Source organism: Peromyscus leucopus, chromosome 8b (assembly GCF_004664715.2).
Source record: "Peromyscus leucopus breed LL Stock chromosome 8b, UCI_PerLeu_2.1, whole genome shotgun sequence".
NCBI lineage: Eukaryota > Metazoa > Chordata > Mammalia > Rodentia > Cricetidae > Peromyscus > Peromyscus leucopus.
In genome coordinates, this window is record NC_051086.1 from 5,818,519 (window position 1) to 5,835,114 (window position 16,596).

At 41.1% G+C, this 16,596-nt stretch overlaps 1 protein-coding gene across 2 annotated transcripts in view; it reads right to left on the minus strand.

Moving 5' to 3' along the window:
- The window catches only part of Ubtd2 (ubiquitin domain containing 2), a 56,193-nt gene extending 39,597 nt beyond the window's left edge, over nucleotides 1-16,596 (minus strand). Inside the window, exon 1 of one of the 2 annotated variants that reach the window (XM_028857787.2) lies at nucleotides 16,245-16,596. In XM_028857787.2, the coding sequence (XP_028713620.1) occupies nucleotides 16,245-16,314 (70 nt within the window). In that variant the 5' untranslated portion in view covers nucleotides 16,315-16,596. Of the gene's footprint in view, nucleotides 1-15,445; nucleotides 15,933-16,244 lie in introns of those variants that run through there. The other variant, XM_037201468.1, reaches the window with a different exon arrangement.

A 16,596-nucleotide genomic window follows, 5' to 3' on the forward strand; every position in this document is an offset into this window, starting at 1 on the left:
ACAATAATAAAAATTTTCTAGGAAACTGTCTCAGGGAGAAACTAATTGGTGATTGCCATATAAAGCATAAGCTATGACATCACAGGATCAATAGCCCGTACTCCTACATGAGACACTCCAGTAAGCAGGATAAGTCAACTGTGACTTCAGAAGGCTCCTAATGTCCACATGCCCAGGTGATGGTGTAGAGGCTTCCAACACATCTCCTACAACTTCTCCCTTAGCACACAACCACTTCTTGAGATCCCATTGCTCTATGAAAAGAGGTAAGTCAGTCTTGAAGACTCTCTTCAGATTAAACAAGGCCTTAAGGACTAAACAATACCCAAAGGATCTTACGGAAATTTAGACCCTTCAACAGTTCAAGACAAATGTGAATCAACTGGGTTAAGTTGGAAACATTCCATGGGTGACAGTAGGAGGCAGATATAGTAAGAAAAATACTTGAGTAAAGCAGATGAAGATTAGAACTGCTTTCTGTGTGATCCAGTTATGTACTTAGGATCTCAGCTCAAAATTAATCTTTTTAGCCGGGCGTTGGTGGCGCAAGCCTTTAATCCCAGCACTCGGGAGGCAGAGGCAGGCGGATCTCTGTGAGTTCGAGGCCAGCCTGGGCTACCAAGTGAGCTCCAGGAAAGGCGCAAAGCTACACAGAGAAACCCTGTCTCGAAAAACCAAAAAAAAAAAAAAAATCTTTTAAAATGAAGTCTCATGTAGCCCAGGTTAGCCTCCAATTATGTAAACAAAGTTGGCCTCAAACTCCTGATTTTTCTGCTCCTACCACACTCAAGCACTGTGATTATAGGCATGTACCACTGTACTTGCTCAGTTCAAATTTTATTTTGAAAATTGTATTAGTTAATTTGTTCAAAGAGAGGAGCATGCCACAATTTGTGTGTGAAGGTCATGGGACAACTTGAGGCAATCAGTTCTCTCCTTCTACGATGTGCGTCTCTGAGATAGAACACAGGTCATAAGACTTGGCAATTAAGTGCCTTTATGCTGAGCCACCTCACCAGCCCCAGTTCACAGTTTCTACCTTATGAAAAGAGACAGCTTTTAAGATTAAACACAACTGTCCACACTACTGAGAGTAAGCAGAAGAGTCATTAAAATCTATATCCTATTAACTTCAACTTAACTGTAAACTGTGACAAAGGAAAAAGCTCACATACTTCTGCTGTAAGGAACAAAGACAACCCCAATCCCTACCATCTGTAGGGAAAACACTGACTTAGACAAGAGAAAGCAGAAGTTACAACTGGGCTACACGGGGCTAGGTCAGGCAGCTCACGCTACTTTTATATGACAATGTGGGCTATTCATGTTATTATTCCTTGTTCAGATCAAAACTTCTCCGTGCCTTAGTTCCCTCCCCTATATGACGGCAATAGAAAATCTTTCTTTGAGTCAAAGAGTCCTTGTAAAAAGAAAAAGAAAAACATCAAGAGACTGCATGTGAAAAATCAAAATGTACATCTCATATATTTGTTAATTATATCAGAAAGCAATAAAAAGGCAATGCTTTAATGACTTCAGTAAAATCCACTCATTTAGCAAATATCAGGTACCTACTACTTATGAATCATCAAGTGTGATGTGAATCTGTGGAAAAATCATAGGCAAGGTAGATTTTTATTAAGAACAATACAAAAGCTGTGACATATATTACTAAATATCTTATACAGTATTATGAATTCTATGCTACATTATATAGTTTTATTTGTATACATTTCCCCTTAAAATAATTCTCTATTTACATGACAGAATGTGGCTTAAAATGAAAAAGGGCTGGCCAACCCTGATGTTACATGCTTGTCAACCTAGCACTGAGGGGTTGGAAGGGTGAACACACAAAGATCCCGATTCTGAGGCAACCCTGAACTACAAACAAGATCCTATCTCAAGAAACCCTACATAAATAAATAAGTGAAGGCAGGGATGTAGCTCACTGTGAAGCATTTGACAAGCACACATGAGGCCATGGCTGGATTCCCAGCACTGCATCAATAAATTAAGTAATGAAATAGTAAAATTTCAGTTCTGTTCCCTAAATGACTTTTTAGTAAAAATGTCAAAAGACCATTCCCCAAAGAGAACTTACCCTGATTTCTGCCCATCTCCAGTATCCATAAAATGTCTGTGAATATGTAATATATGGAAGAATATATAAAAATTTCAGAGAACTATTTTTAAAGATAGAGGCTCATACATCCTGGGCTGGCCTCCAACTTCTGATGTAACTGAGGATGACTTTGGACTTCTGGGCCTCCTGCCTATCTACTCAGTAATCAGTGTGTGCTACACGCCCAATTTTATGCAGTGCTTAGGTTCTGAGAATCAAACCCAGAACTTTGTGTACAGTAACAGAATTCTATCACCTAAAATATATCCCCACCCTCAGAATTACTGAACAGTGCTTTCCTAACTTATTTACACAATACTCAGCATAGGGTACATATGAAGCCTGAATTTCTACTCCGTTTAATGTAAGCACAAAGTTAGCTGAAAGACAGCTAACAAGAGTCCACTTCTCCACTGAACTATGTGGGCTATAAGTACAATTAACTCTCTGTTCATAGCTAAAGCAAGTAAAAGCATCACCAGGTTTGCTAAGGATACAGAAAAACATAAAACAGAACATAAAATAAGCAGAGAGACCTTAACAAGCAAATTAGATCACTGCTTCCGTCATCAAATGGGCAAACTTATCCCAGACTTAATTACTGTGAGGGAAGTATCTAAGTAACTAAGGAACCAATTAGGAAAATAATTTCAAAACCCAAATGAAATAAAGCTAAGTAGAAAGCTTTTCATTTTCCAAATAATCAAGTCACACTGTCCACCTGCTCTATTACCTATCTATTCCATACAGCTATCCTAGAACCTACACAAATTGAGGGAAGCAATAAATAGGTCAAATTGCCAACCTTATAGAGATTCTAAGGGGAAATAAATTATGGGTTTTTTTTTTGTTTTGTTTTTTGTTTTTTGAGATAAGGTCTCATGTAGGTCAGGTTGCTCAAACTCAATATGTAGCTTAGGATGATCTTGAGCTTCTGTTTCCTCCTGTCTTCCCCTCCTGAGTACTGGGATTATAAGCAGCACCACTAAACCCAGTTTTATGCATTGCTGAGGATCAAACCCGGGGCTCTTGCATATTAGATAAGCACTCTATACAAACACAAGCACACACCCCTATAAACACACAAAAAAAAGTAATTTAAAAAATTTAAAAATATATCACAGAGATATGCTTCTTGTTGTTTTGAGGTAGACAAAAACTAATCATGCCCAGTGTCCCTAAGACATAGTCATCCCCCCTAGTAAGAAGACTCTCCAAAGTCTTTGGCCCTGCCCACTCACACCCTGTTAGTGCCTCCAGAGGATGGGGAAAGCCAGGAATGTTGGTTCATGCCTTTAATCCCAGCACTCAGGAGGCAGAGGCAGGCAAATCTCTGTGAGTTCGAGGCCAGCCTGGTCTACATAGTGAGTTCCAGGGCAGCCAGAGCTATGAAGTGAGACCCTGTCTCAAAGAGAGAGAGAGAGAGAGAGAGAGAGAGAGAGAGAGAGAGAGAGAGAGAGAGAGAGAGAGAGAGAGAGTTCCATCTTTGAAAATGTCATAATGAAACCCATCCTTTTTGTGTACTGGAATTAATACATTAATAATTTAAAAATTTTTTTAAATATATCACAGAGATATGCTTCTTGTTGTTTTGAGGTAGTTTTCCTATGTTGCCATAACTCACCTAAAATTAACTACATAAACCAGTTTAGCCCTAAAATTTTAATCTTTTTGCCTCTGCCTTTTGAATGCTACTATTATACCTGCCCAGCATAATAAATGTAATAAGGGCAATGGGATAGGTATGGTTGGTGGCATAGGCAGGCAGCTCTCTCTGAGTTCCAGGTCAGCCAAGGCTATATAGTGAGATCTTGTCTCAATCCACCCCCCCAAAAAGAGCACTAAACCAGGTGCGGTAGTATGGACCCCTTTAGTCACAGCACTCCTGAGGTAGAGGCAGGCAAATCTCTGAGTTAATGGCCAGTTTGATTTATAGTGAGTTCCAAGACAACAAAAGCTATGTAATAAGACCCTGCATCAAAAAAGAAAAAGAAAAAGAAAAGAAAAAGGCACTACATTTCTTTTCTTTTCTTTTTTGGTTTTTCGAGACAGGGTTTCTCTGTGTAGCTTTGTGCCTTTTCTGGATCTTGCTCTGTAAACCAGGCTGGCCTCGAACTCATAAAGATCCGCCTGCCTCTGCCTCCCAAGTGTTGGGATTAAAGGTGTGCGCCACCACCGCCCGGCTACTACATCATTTCTATTCCAAGTAAAACTACAAATCTCTTGAAAGGAAAAGGCCATTCTTTACTCACTGGAAGGTAGAGATCTCCACGACACACCTCTGACATCCTTTTGTTTCACTCGAGTCTTATCCACTCTTCAGAAGCCATAGTTGGGTTTTAACAAACATGGCAGACGTAAAACCTCTGGAATCTCATCTAATTCTGTACTCAGTGCTAGGAATTGAAGCATTCTACCTCTGAGCTACATTTCTAGCTCTGGTTCCTCGTCTCTATGCTACAGACAAACCTGCCATAGGCCTCTAACCATCAGGGACTTTCCATGAAGTACCAGTTGTCTGAACTTCCTGAGGGTAAACATAACACAAGTTTTCCTCAACTATAGGCAGAGAACTAGAAAAGTTTACATCTGAGAAGAGTGAAGCCAAGGAAGAGGCAGAGAGAGTAAGCCTCCTGGTGTTAAGTTGCATTCCAATTCACACCATAAATAATGAAGCGATTGCACTTTATGAAATACATTACGAAGCCAAAGTTGCTCTGGAAGAGAAAGACTGTATGAAGGCTTGTTCCTTATCTATTGACAAAAGTCCTAGGGAAAGTGAACGGAGGGCAGGGGTAAAAAGGAGTAAAGAAGCTTCCAGAATCTATAAGAAGACTGTGTTCAATGGTACAGCCGCTTATGGCTAATTTTATGCGTTCATCTTTCCATTTTTTGCTCAACAGCAGTCTTCTTAGAATTCTAATAAACCTGGCAGCATGTTTCTCTAAATCGAGTAAACTTCTTAACTGACCCACTACTATTCAGTAATTCTAAGAAACTCTGAATATATAATAAAACATCCAACATATTATACCAAGAAAAAAGGAAATTATGTGAAATTTTCTCCTAAGATCTTGTCATATTGATTTTTAAACTGGTTCCAAAGAACTCAAGGCAACAAAAACAACAACAAAAGCCTCCCCAGAGCTCCCTCAACACAGCCTGAAAGACTTTTTGCTACTGTTCCCTTATTTTTGGAGACAAGAGTCCTTCTACGTAGACCTGGCTGTTCTGGAACTCACTGAGATCTGCCTGCCTCTGTCTCTCCAGTGCGGCACTACAAAGCTCCACAAAGTCAAATTCCAAACATAAAGGCCATCATGAGGCAGGGTAGCTTCTGCCAGACTCACACTGTGCAGACGCTAGAGTGAAGCTTCTCTTGCCTCTACAAACATGTGAAACTTAGAGAACTCTAAATTTGAACATGCTGATTGTGGTGCCTTTTGATAACGTGGTACATAGTTACCCATGCATGTAAGGCTTTATGAGTGAGCAAACTAACACAGCACTTGGGCATCTAGCTTCCATCTAATGCCACCAAGCTCAGATGCATCTGCTGTCTATGCTCTCAGCAACACTGCAAGAAAACAAACAGTGCTCAGGGAAAACAAGATGCTGTTTGATCTTTCACATACATTTCAACCATTGAATACATCTCATAGTGAGGGTGATTTAAACTTTATATGAGACTAAATAATTTCTTACCTTTTTATGAATGATATGAGACTAAATCATTTCTTTTTACCTTTTTTTGAATGAAGAATTTACTGACTATAAAACTAGAATAAAAGTAAATTAATGCTGAGCCTGGCAGGAAAGTTACAACTAATATGTTAAATGTGACATATATCTAAAGAGAAAGCTCCACTCCCAAAGAAATTGTTTTAATTTACTGACATTATCCAACATGCTAAAAAACCAAGGAGCTGGGAGGTCAAGTGATTCACCTAAGGTCATAATGAGAGAAAAGGGTAAGTGATTTGCTCTCAAGTGTCTTCCCTACACTATATGGTCTATTAAACAAAGCTCCTATTTTAGAACCAAGTATGGTCTTCAACTAAGGAACTATTACTTTCTTCTGAATACCATTATAAGAAATAAATTGTGCCACACAATGTACTGGAGCCTTAAGAACACAGAACTAAATTCTCTGTCAAGTGCAGCTTACATTCTAAGAGAAGCAATATTCAAAAAAATTACAATAGTTTTTTTTTTTTTTTTTAAATAGGAGTAGGAATAAGGACACCACTCTAAGTAGTGAATGGAAGTTGTAAAGATGACAAGAGGTAAGGGCTCAGACTTGGTCAATAATGCAAGTTATCCTAATGTTGAAGATAACATGTAGCCTGGGTACATTATAACCATCTGTTAAAATTAGATCTACCTAATTTCCAGTGTTTATTAATCACTAATAATGATTAATAATCCTCTATCAAAAATCAGATCTACCTAATTTCTAGCTTAAGGGAAATTACAGAGGCTAGAGTACAAGAAAATGAAAACCAGGGTCAATCCCAGACTGTGATCCACCTCTAAGACTCTAAAAAAGTTAATGCTGTCAGATGTGGTGGTGTACACCTTTAATCCTATAACTCAGGAGGTAGAGGTAGGTGGATATCTGTGAGTTTGAAGCCAGCCTGGTCTACAAAGTAAGTTCCAGGGCAGTCAGGACTACACAGAGAAATCCTGTCTCAAAAAGCCAAAGGGGGTGGGGGCTTAAAAAAAGCCAATGCCAAAAAGGAAAAGGGGTGCTTACAGAGTTAAAAAAACACTGAAGAGAAAATCATATGTAATGCCTAAATACCAACAGGATCCAATTTTGAAAAACAAAAGTTATTTGGAGAAAAATTGGGAAGTCTTATTTATGGACTAGATCTTGGAAACACAAAAATAGTTCCAAGTTTTAAATGTGATCATAGTACCATGGCAGGAACTTTATTTTTTAGAGGTACATGTTGGGAGTGCCATAATGCCTTTAGAAATGCAGTTAGAAAGAGGGAAAAAATAATGTCATATAAAGGAAATACAAAGAGATGAGGATGTAGCTCAGATGGTAGAGTACTTGCCTAGCATGCTCACAGCTCTGGGTTTGATCTCCAATACTGTATGAAACTGAATGTGGTGGTGCACCAACAGTCAGGAACTAGAGACAGGAGGATTAGAAGCTCAAGTTTATCCTCAATAACACATCAAATCACAACCAGGCTAAGCAACCTCCTTACCTCCCCAAGAAATACAATTCATAATTTGTTTAATCTAGATTGCAGACATCAAGTATTTGTTGAACTAGATACTGTCTTTTATAAAAATTTGACTGGAGACATGGCTCAGTCAGCAAAACATGATTTGTCAAGCATGAGGCCCCGAGTGAGACAAGAGCCGGTAAGAAAATCCAAGGGCAGCAGCACATGTCTATAGTCCCAGCCTTGGGCAGGTAGAGACAGGAGGATCCCTAGGGCTTACTGGCCAGCTAGTCTAGCGAAATCAGCTAGCTCCAAATTCTGCAGCAAACCCTGTTTCAAAAACTAAGAACTCTGTATTTTACCTCTCCCCTCACAAGCTTTAAATGCTCCTAGAAAGTCAGATGCTTTCCCTGGATCAGTCTCCTCTGCACAGAGAATAACAGTCTGCCATTTCTTCATGGAAACCCCTTTTAAAAACCAACTTTTTTCCCTTTCCTTTTTTTTTTTTTAAACAGGGTCTCACTATGTAGCCTTGGTTGGCCTCAAATTCTCAGAGATCCACTAGCCTCTGCTTCTTGAATGCTAGGATCAAAGGTATGTAACCACCATGCCTGGCATTAAAAAACAACTTCTTATACCACCTCTGTTTTGAAGCCTTCTGACCCTGCTCCCTGGTATTCTCTGAACTTTCCTAACACTGTTTTCATTGTTGTGGAGATTTTAAAAACCTTAATTATTTAAATGTATGCCTCCTCTAGTAACCATAAGCTACTTGATTATCACAGAGATGGTTATAAACATAGCTTCATGTACACAGAGTCAGAATAATGGAGGCCTACTCTTTTATTTAGAACTTTCAGAAAAGTCAGGGATGGTGGCACATGCCTATAGAGTTAGATACCAGCCTGGGCAGTATACAATGACCCTGTCTGAAATAAGGAGATTCTGAAAGAAGCATCTTAACTCCCCTAGGAAATAAATTATCTACCCTAAATGAAAGGCATACTCAACAACTAAATAAACTAGACACAGCCCATAAGCATGGATGCTATGTGAGCCAATCAAAGCAATGTGCCCAGGTAGATCTCAAGTCCAGTTTACAATAAACACACAGTAATCTAACCATTTTCCTGGGATGGTAAGCACTCAGTCAGAAAAGCCCCAAATCACTCCATCATCATTCAATCACAGGCTAGAACTGTGGAAAATTCAGCTGGAAAATGCTTACTTCATATGCACAAGGCCCTGTCATGAATCTCCAGTACCACACAACAAAAATATCTATCCCTGGGCCAAGTCTTGAGGAAGTATTTATCAGTAAGATTCCACACCAGTTAAATGCTTCAGTTTCCTTATGTGTCTAACTTCACAGGAATTCCATTTCGGAAAGCAGCTGTTACAGCTTCGGGGTGAAATGCCCCCTAGAGGCTTATGGTAAATGCTTGCTCCCAGCTGGTGGTGCTATTCTGGGAGGTGGTGGAAACTTCAGGTGATGGGGCTAAGAGGCAGGAGGTGCAGGTCACCCCTTCCCCTCCACCTCTCTGCTTCCTGTCTGCCATGAAGCAAACAGCTTCCCTTACACCACCTCATTAGTGAAGATGTTCACTCTCACCTCAGGCCCAAAGTAATGAGGCAGCCAACCATCAAAATGAATTCTTTCTCCCTGAAGTTATGTCACAGCAATGCAATAGTAACTGATATGGGAGCTATGATGTAATTTAAAAAAAATTTTATTGTACACATTCAAAAATATGGTATTTTGTATTACAATAACCAATGCATATTCAACAATATTTAACTTCTCTCTGCTCAATGTCAATATATTTAAAAAACAAAACAAACCCTCGGGGCTAGCAAGACTGGCTCAGTGGGAAAGGCTGTTTAGCACCTGACAACACAAGTCTAACACCTGAGTTCATGTTCCAGAACCCACAGAAAGATAGGAGAAAGCTGATTCTACAAAGCTGTCCTCTGACCTCCAAACACATCACCCCACAATAATAAGTAAATAAATAAACCAATGAATAACATGACTCTTGTCAAGTAGCTGATGTAAGGATAACACATGCTGACTGCTCCTGGCCAACACACATGCACCTTTAAGTACAACTTCATTAGAAATTCTCAAGCTACGGACTTGGTGGCAGCCTATATTGCCCAATAAGCAGAAACATGGCAAGGATAGTGAGGGGACAGCAGGAAGATCAGGTGTAGTGCCCACCAAATGAAGATTAAACCACACAGCTGGTCTGTGGTAAGAAAAAAAAAAAATGAATCACTAAACTGATCATGTCTAACTAACTTGACTATATTCCTTAACCTAAATCAACTCAACTGTCTTCAGCAAGAATTCATGTCGCCCAAAGCCAAGATAGCTAATTCATTAATGCAAAAGTTTATTACTAGTGATTAGTACTCAATAGTCATTCTCATTAAATACTGCCTGAGTCAAGTGCTTCCAGAAAGAGCTATGAAAGCTTTGTACTTACAGCAGGGAAACCAAGATTCAACTAAAAGTCCCTTCATAAAGATTTGTCCAAAAGAAAAAAGCAAGCATAGACTCAGGCAATCAAAGTGAGGAACACACATACCTGTCACTTCCGGTGGATCAGAACTTCTGTTAAGAGGTTCCTAAATTCAAAACTAGACATAAAAACCAGTTGGGCTGGGGCGCCTCAGTGGTAAGTCACTTGCTAGGCCTTCTATGGTTTAAAAAAAATTAAATTAAAAAATAAAAATAAAGGCCTGAGCCTGACTTTTGGTAGAATTTTGCTAAACTCCAAGTTGGCCTCAAACTTGCAATCTCGCCTCAGTCTCTCCAGTAGCCTGGAACATAAGCATGCACTACTATATGTCTAACATGTTCCCAGGTAATGCCAATGCTGTTGGTCCAGAGACCAAACTTTTTGAACAACAAAGTATTAGAACATAAATTCTTCCCTGGACAGACTTCCTTGCTGTGATCTCAGTAAGTGGTTCAGTTAATACTTAATGGTAACTACACAGCAGTCAGATGACAGCGAACCCTTTCCAGGAATCCAGAGCAGCATCCTACACACTGCCAGTTCAGTCTGTCATCTCCCCAAGTGCCAGAATTACAGGTGTGTGCTACCACACCCCGCTTCTGACCACTTAAACAGCTTCTCTTCCCAGCCCATGCTGCTGAGATGATCACTTTGTTTCCCTGCTATTCCCTCAGCACTTGCGGTTACAGGACAGTTACATTATCTGTCTACATTTCATTGCAGTTGTTTCATATGTGTATATTATACTTTCCTAAAAACGGCTTTTGAAATATTCAAGAAAAAGATCATGATTCCTTTTTGGACCAATGCCTTTGCTGACCCCAGAAAACACAACCATCATCTTAATCAAGAAGCTGAAGTGGAACTGGAGAGATGGCTCAGTACTTACGCTACACAGTGGCTTATATCTGCCTATTAACTCTAGTTCCAGGGATTTAGCCCTTTTCTGGCCCTCGCCAGAACATGGCACACATGCAATACACATATATACGCAGGCAAAACACTCAAACATGTGAAATAAAAATAAGTGTTTTTTAAAGAAGCTGAAGTGGAGCCAGGAGAGGGCGGCATACTCCTCTCATCCATACATTCTGGTTACAACAGGAGACTCCTCAGTTCAAGGCCAGCCTGAGCTACATAAAGAGACCCTGTCTCAAAACAGCCAGAGCTGAAGATGTAGCTCAGTGGTAGAGTTTACTTAGCATGTGCAAGGCTCCAGTGCACTGAGGGGGAAAAGCTGCAGTGAGTTACTGAATGGACCCCACTACTAATAGTCTCCCCAGATCAAAGGGAGTAGAAGCCTGAGGGGTTTCTACTACTAACTGAGAAGATAAATGTTCCTTGATGGACTAATGAATTACTGACTGCAGATCTATGTATTTATTTATACTCATGGGACAGATATATAAATATATTTAAAGCATCGGCAACGAAAGAAAATAAAACAGACTTTATTAAAATTACAGACATTTGTACAAAAAGGACACTATCTAGAAAATGAAAAGATTCATCTACAGAATGGGAAAAATATTTGCACAGATGTGTCTGACATAAAAATCCCAGTATCACAGAGGCAAAGGACTTGAATAGACATTTCCCCCAAAAGTATATAAATGGCCATCAAATACATAAAAAGATACTAAATAACCAGGCAGTGGTGGCACATGCCTTTAATACCAGCACTGGGAGGCAGAGGCAGGCGGATCTCTGTGAGTTCAAGGCCAGTCTGTGCTACAGAGTGAGTTCCAGGACTGAGAAACCCTGTCTCGAAAAACCAAAAAAAAAAAAAGATACTAAATAATGGAACTCAGAGAACACAAAGCAAACCTCAAGAACTTGAGCACTTCACAAACTCCCGAGTTGTGATTTTTTTTTTTTAATGGAAAATAACAAGTGCTGGTAAAGAGGGAGAGAAATTGCAGAAAGATTTCAGGTAGGAATGAAAAACAGTATAATGAAAAAGTCTGGCAGGTCCTCCAAAAGATAAATAGAATTGTCATAATCCCCCAACAGTCCCACTTCTAAGTATCTTTAAAAAGGAAATGAAAATAGATATCTATGCAACCCAAGTTCACAAATGCATTATTTGCACCAAAATGTAGAAACAACTCAAATACAATCCAACAAATGGCTAGGTAAAAAATGTATGTGTATATATATATATATATATATATATATATATATATATATATATATATACACACACACACACACACACACACACACACACACACACATACATACAACAGAATTTTATTCAATCATTTAAAAAAAGATGATATACTGACACTTGCCACAACTTGAGCCCAGGAAAGATTATGCTAAGTGAAATAAACCACAAAGGAAAGACTATTATAAGATTCCATTTATATGAAACATCCCAAACAGGTAACTTCATAAAAATAATGTACATTACATTATTTACATTATTAATGGTTACCAGAGATTGAAAAGAGAAGGAAGAGAGACATACTACCTGAAAGAAAAATATGGATGTGGACAGCGAAGGCAGTTATATAACACTGCAAACTGCACTCAAAATGGTTAACCAAGTATGGTAGTTTCTTTGATCCCAGTACTCAGGAGGCAGAGGCAGGAGGATCTCTGTGAGTTCAAAGCCAGCCTGGTCTATATAGAGTGAGTTCCTGAACAGCCAGGGCTACACAGAAAGACCTTGTCTTGAAAAGCAAGGACAAACAAACAAAAAACCCACAAAAATTAAATAAATGTTACTAACACCTCTTATGTGGTATATTATATGGTAATTTCTTAAATAAATCAAGAAAAGAGGAAGGGGGGCTCTTTAATTTTAGCCATGGATAAAAAGCTCTCACTGACATTATAAGTTATATGATGTCGAGGACAATAGTTTCTTTGGCCTTCAATCTTCACCTACAATATAGAGTTGACTGAAATCTAACTCAAAGAACTGTGTATTCAATACATCTATTAATCCCTTAGCACAGGACTTGTTACATAATAAATACCAGAGAAATGGTAGATTTGATTATTCCAAAGTCTTTGTTACTCACTGAGTAGGTGTCTGTAAGGCTGCTATAAATGGATATCTGAAAGAACTCCATGACGATGTTGAGACATTCTGAAGTAATGAGTAAAGCAACACATGTCCAGCATTTTGGCTGGCTTCTTGTGAACCTAGGACTGTGCAGACACCAGGACCAGTTCTCTTGGGTGTCACTGAAGAGCTCACTAAAGAGATGAACTAAGAAAATAAGCACACCTGCTGCCTTCAATTAACTGTATTGATGGTCTCCATAAATATTTAAAAAAATAATCACAAAGGGGCCAGAATAAAGACTGCTCAGTTCTATCTCTGGAACCAACATAGTGGAAGGAGAGAAGCAAGAGTTGTCTTGATATCCACCACATACATGTGCAACCCTCACACATACATCCTTGTCTACAAGTCCTAAGTCCAGTTTCACAATGTCATCATAAAAAAGCAGAAAATAGTTATTTTTTAAAAAGCCACAACAATGGCAGACTCAAGGAGAATGAAAGTTGAGAGTACTATTAGATAATCTTGAATCTAAAATAAAATTGTCTTGTTTAAAATAAAGCCCTTTTGGGGGGGGGGCACGGCGGTTGAGACAGGGTTTCTCTGTGTAGCTTTGGTGTCTGTCCTGGATCTTGCTCTGTAGATCAGACTAGCCTGGAACTCACAGAGATCCTCCTGGCTCTGCCTCCCAAGTGCTGGGATTAAAGGCATGTACAAAGCATTTTTTAAAAAAGGCCTAAGAGGCTTAAAATCCAAACCTGAATTCTAGACAAAGTAGACCAGAGAAAGAACTATAACTAATATCAATACTCAAAACAATAATACAAATCTTAATGTGAGGATCAAGCCATCTTCTTAGGGTTTTTTTTTGTTTTGTTTTGTTTTTGTTTTTGTTTTTCAAGACAGGGTTTCTCTGTGTAGCTTTGCACCTTTCCTGGAACTTGCTTTGTAGACCAGGCCGGCCTCGAACTCACAGAGATCCGCCTGCCTCTGCCTCCCCAGTGCTGGGATTAAAGGCGTGTGCCACCATTGCCTGGGCTCTTCTTAATTTTATAATGGGTTTTTGTAAAATTCTTCAAATTCCTTCACAGAAGTAATTTATCTAATAGGGTTTTCTTGGTATTTATATACTCATAGTAAAAATACCTGGATTCGAGCCGGGTGGTGATAGCACATGCCTTTAATCCCAGCACTCGGGAGGCAGAGCCAGGCGGATCTCTGTGAGTTCAAGACCAGCCTGGTCTACAGAGAGTTCCAGGACAGCCAGAGCTACAAAGAAACCCTGTCTCGAAAAACCAAAAAATAAATTATATAAAAAACTGGATGCAGAAGGAAAAGGAAAGTAAAACATCCAAGTATTTCAAATCATATTTATTATGAACCAGCTGACTTTTGGAAAGGCTGGAGTAATTCTACAATGCTGATGCTCACATAGATAGCACTGTGAATATAAACTGTCAGGAAACATACCTGAAGGCTGCATTATATACATCAGGTTGATGAAATGTTCTAACTCAGTATAACCAGATTAAAAACTACTAATGTTTGAAAAGCTAAGGATCTTTGCCAACACCCTTAGGAAAGTCATTCCCTTTCAAACAAACAACAAAAAAGAACTGTTAACTCGTAAACCTGAAACACATTCCACAATAAACACATTCCACAGTAACTTTTTGTTGTTTTTGGAGACAAGGTTTTGCTGTGTAGCCCGGACTGGCCTGGAACTAAGAGCCTCCAGCTCTAGTCTCCCAAGTTGCTAGCTCCACAATGTGCTCTCACCTCTCATGACAGTAGTGGAAAATGAAGGCTTCCAAAATGAAATTCCAGAAGCATTTTGTCCCCCACAGACCCTTCTTCTTCCAGCTACATCAGAGTTATCCCATGCCTTCTCCCCTGAAGAAAAAAGGAGGTACTCCCCTTTTTAAAAAGGTTTCTGTACAAAATCATAGCAGTTTATGGTCCAGAAAACTTAAGTCCTGAAAGAAACTGATACTATAGCTATCTAATTGGATGCCACTGGTAGTAATTACCTAAAGCTAGGATTTCATGCTTCTAAAAGCCCATGCTAGTAATGTGAGTGAATCTAAATTGTACTGCCAAATGGGTTATACTGGTTCAATCCGACCACAGAGAAAAGGAGTATTTATTATAATTTTAACATACTTGAAAGTTAATTAAACTGAATGCTAGTAAGTACTAGCATATTTAAGCGGTATCATCTGACCACCAATCTGCCCTTAACCCAGTGTTTTTAATCACTCCCTTTCTATACTTTAGCTTTGCTGTCGCCGAGGATCTCACCAATAAATAGGCTGTGACATGAAATGCACTACAAAGGACTTTTTCAAGGCCACTTTCACTGAATTCTCAAATTATTTGTCCAACATGTAGCGACAGGGAATACCGATAGAGGTTAGTGAAAGGGCATGGTTAAACATCACGTAAACCGGGAAATCGCTAGTACAAAGATGAGTGCAGAGGATTCAAGGGCAGAGCTTAAGCGTCAGGGCAGGCACCCGGTCTCAAGGTGCGAAAAGGTGTGACCCCGCCTATTCTCAAGCAACTCAACAACTTTAAAAAAAAGCAATCCAACCTGAAGGTACCCAATATCAGGTCCGTATCAAATCAAGTTCTCTTTGCCACTCCCCGGTGGCTCTTTTCTTCAACGTTCGAACTTCTACACATTCTATATAATGAATGGGCTCGGCACTGTTGAGGTCACTTAAAAGTAGAATCAATCTTAACTGTTCTGCCCCTCTACAACTACCGAGAACGGAATCAAGAGACTTCTTTACCATGGTTACTATAACTGAGGAGCGCGATCCGCGTTGGAAAACTTTTACTCAAAGCACTAATCTTATACTGGGGTACTTTTATCCTGCACGTTTTCCTTTTACGTAAGACACATCGGAATTTGACTAGTGCGCCCCGACGGCACACTGGGCTAACGCCCCTGGCAGCAGCAACAAGCCACGTTTTCCTCGGGCCGATCGTCTCCCCCCTCCTCCTTAAAACACTGCCCAGGGCCACTTGAGACTTCCCCAGCCCAGCTCCAGAAACTGGAACCAACCGGGGCAGCTGTCATCCGAAACCCGGGAAAGCTGAGCCCGGCCAACTCTGCCGACGCGGGAAGGGCCGGGGGTGCGGCGGGGCCCGTCGGGGGCACTCGGGGCAGCCGCCCCTCCCTGGCCCCGAGAGCCGCCATCCTGCCGCCGAGGATTTCTCCGGGCTGGAGTCCCCCTAGCCAGGCCTAGGCCCGCGGCCCCGCGTGGAGCCCGAAGCGCGTGGCGGAGCCGCCGCGGAGGAGGAACGACAAAGGGGCGCGGGGTCGGGACAGGTGGCCGCCGCCGCGAACAATGGGGGGCCGCAGCCGCCCCCCTGGCGCCACCTACCTCCGGTGCCGTCCGAGTTCTCGTTGAGGCTGCCCGAGGAGTCGTGCTGGGCGCCCACGCACCCGCCCATGGGGCCGCGGCCGCCACCTCAGGGCGCTCGTCCCGGCCGCCGCCTCAGCCTGCTCCGGCGCCGCCGCCTCGGGCCAGGCGCCGCTTGCTCGCCGCCCAGCCTCCGCCCCCTCGCCGCTCCTCCCACCGCCTCGCCCGGCCCCTTCCTCCGCGCCCACCTCTACCTCAGCCCCCGGGCCGCCCGGCCCGCAGGCCCGGCCCGCGTGCCGCCTTCGGCTCCCGCTCGGCCCCGCCAGGCCGGGCTTGGCCCATCCCGGGTGGGCCTCAGCACCCACTCGTCTCT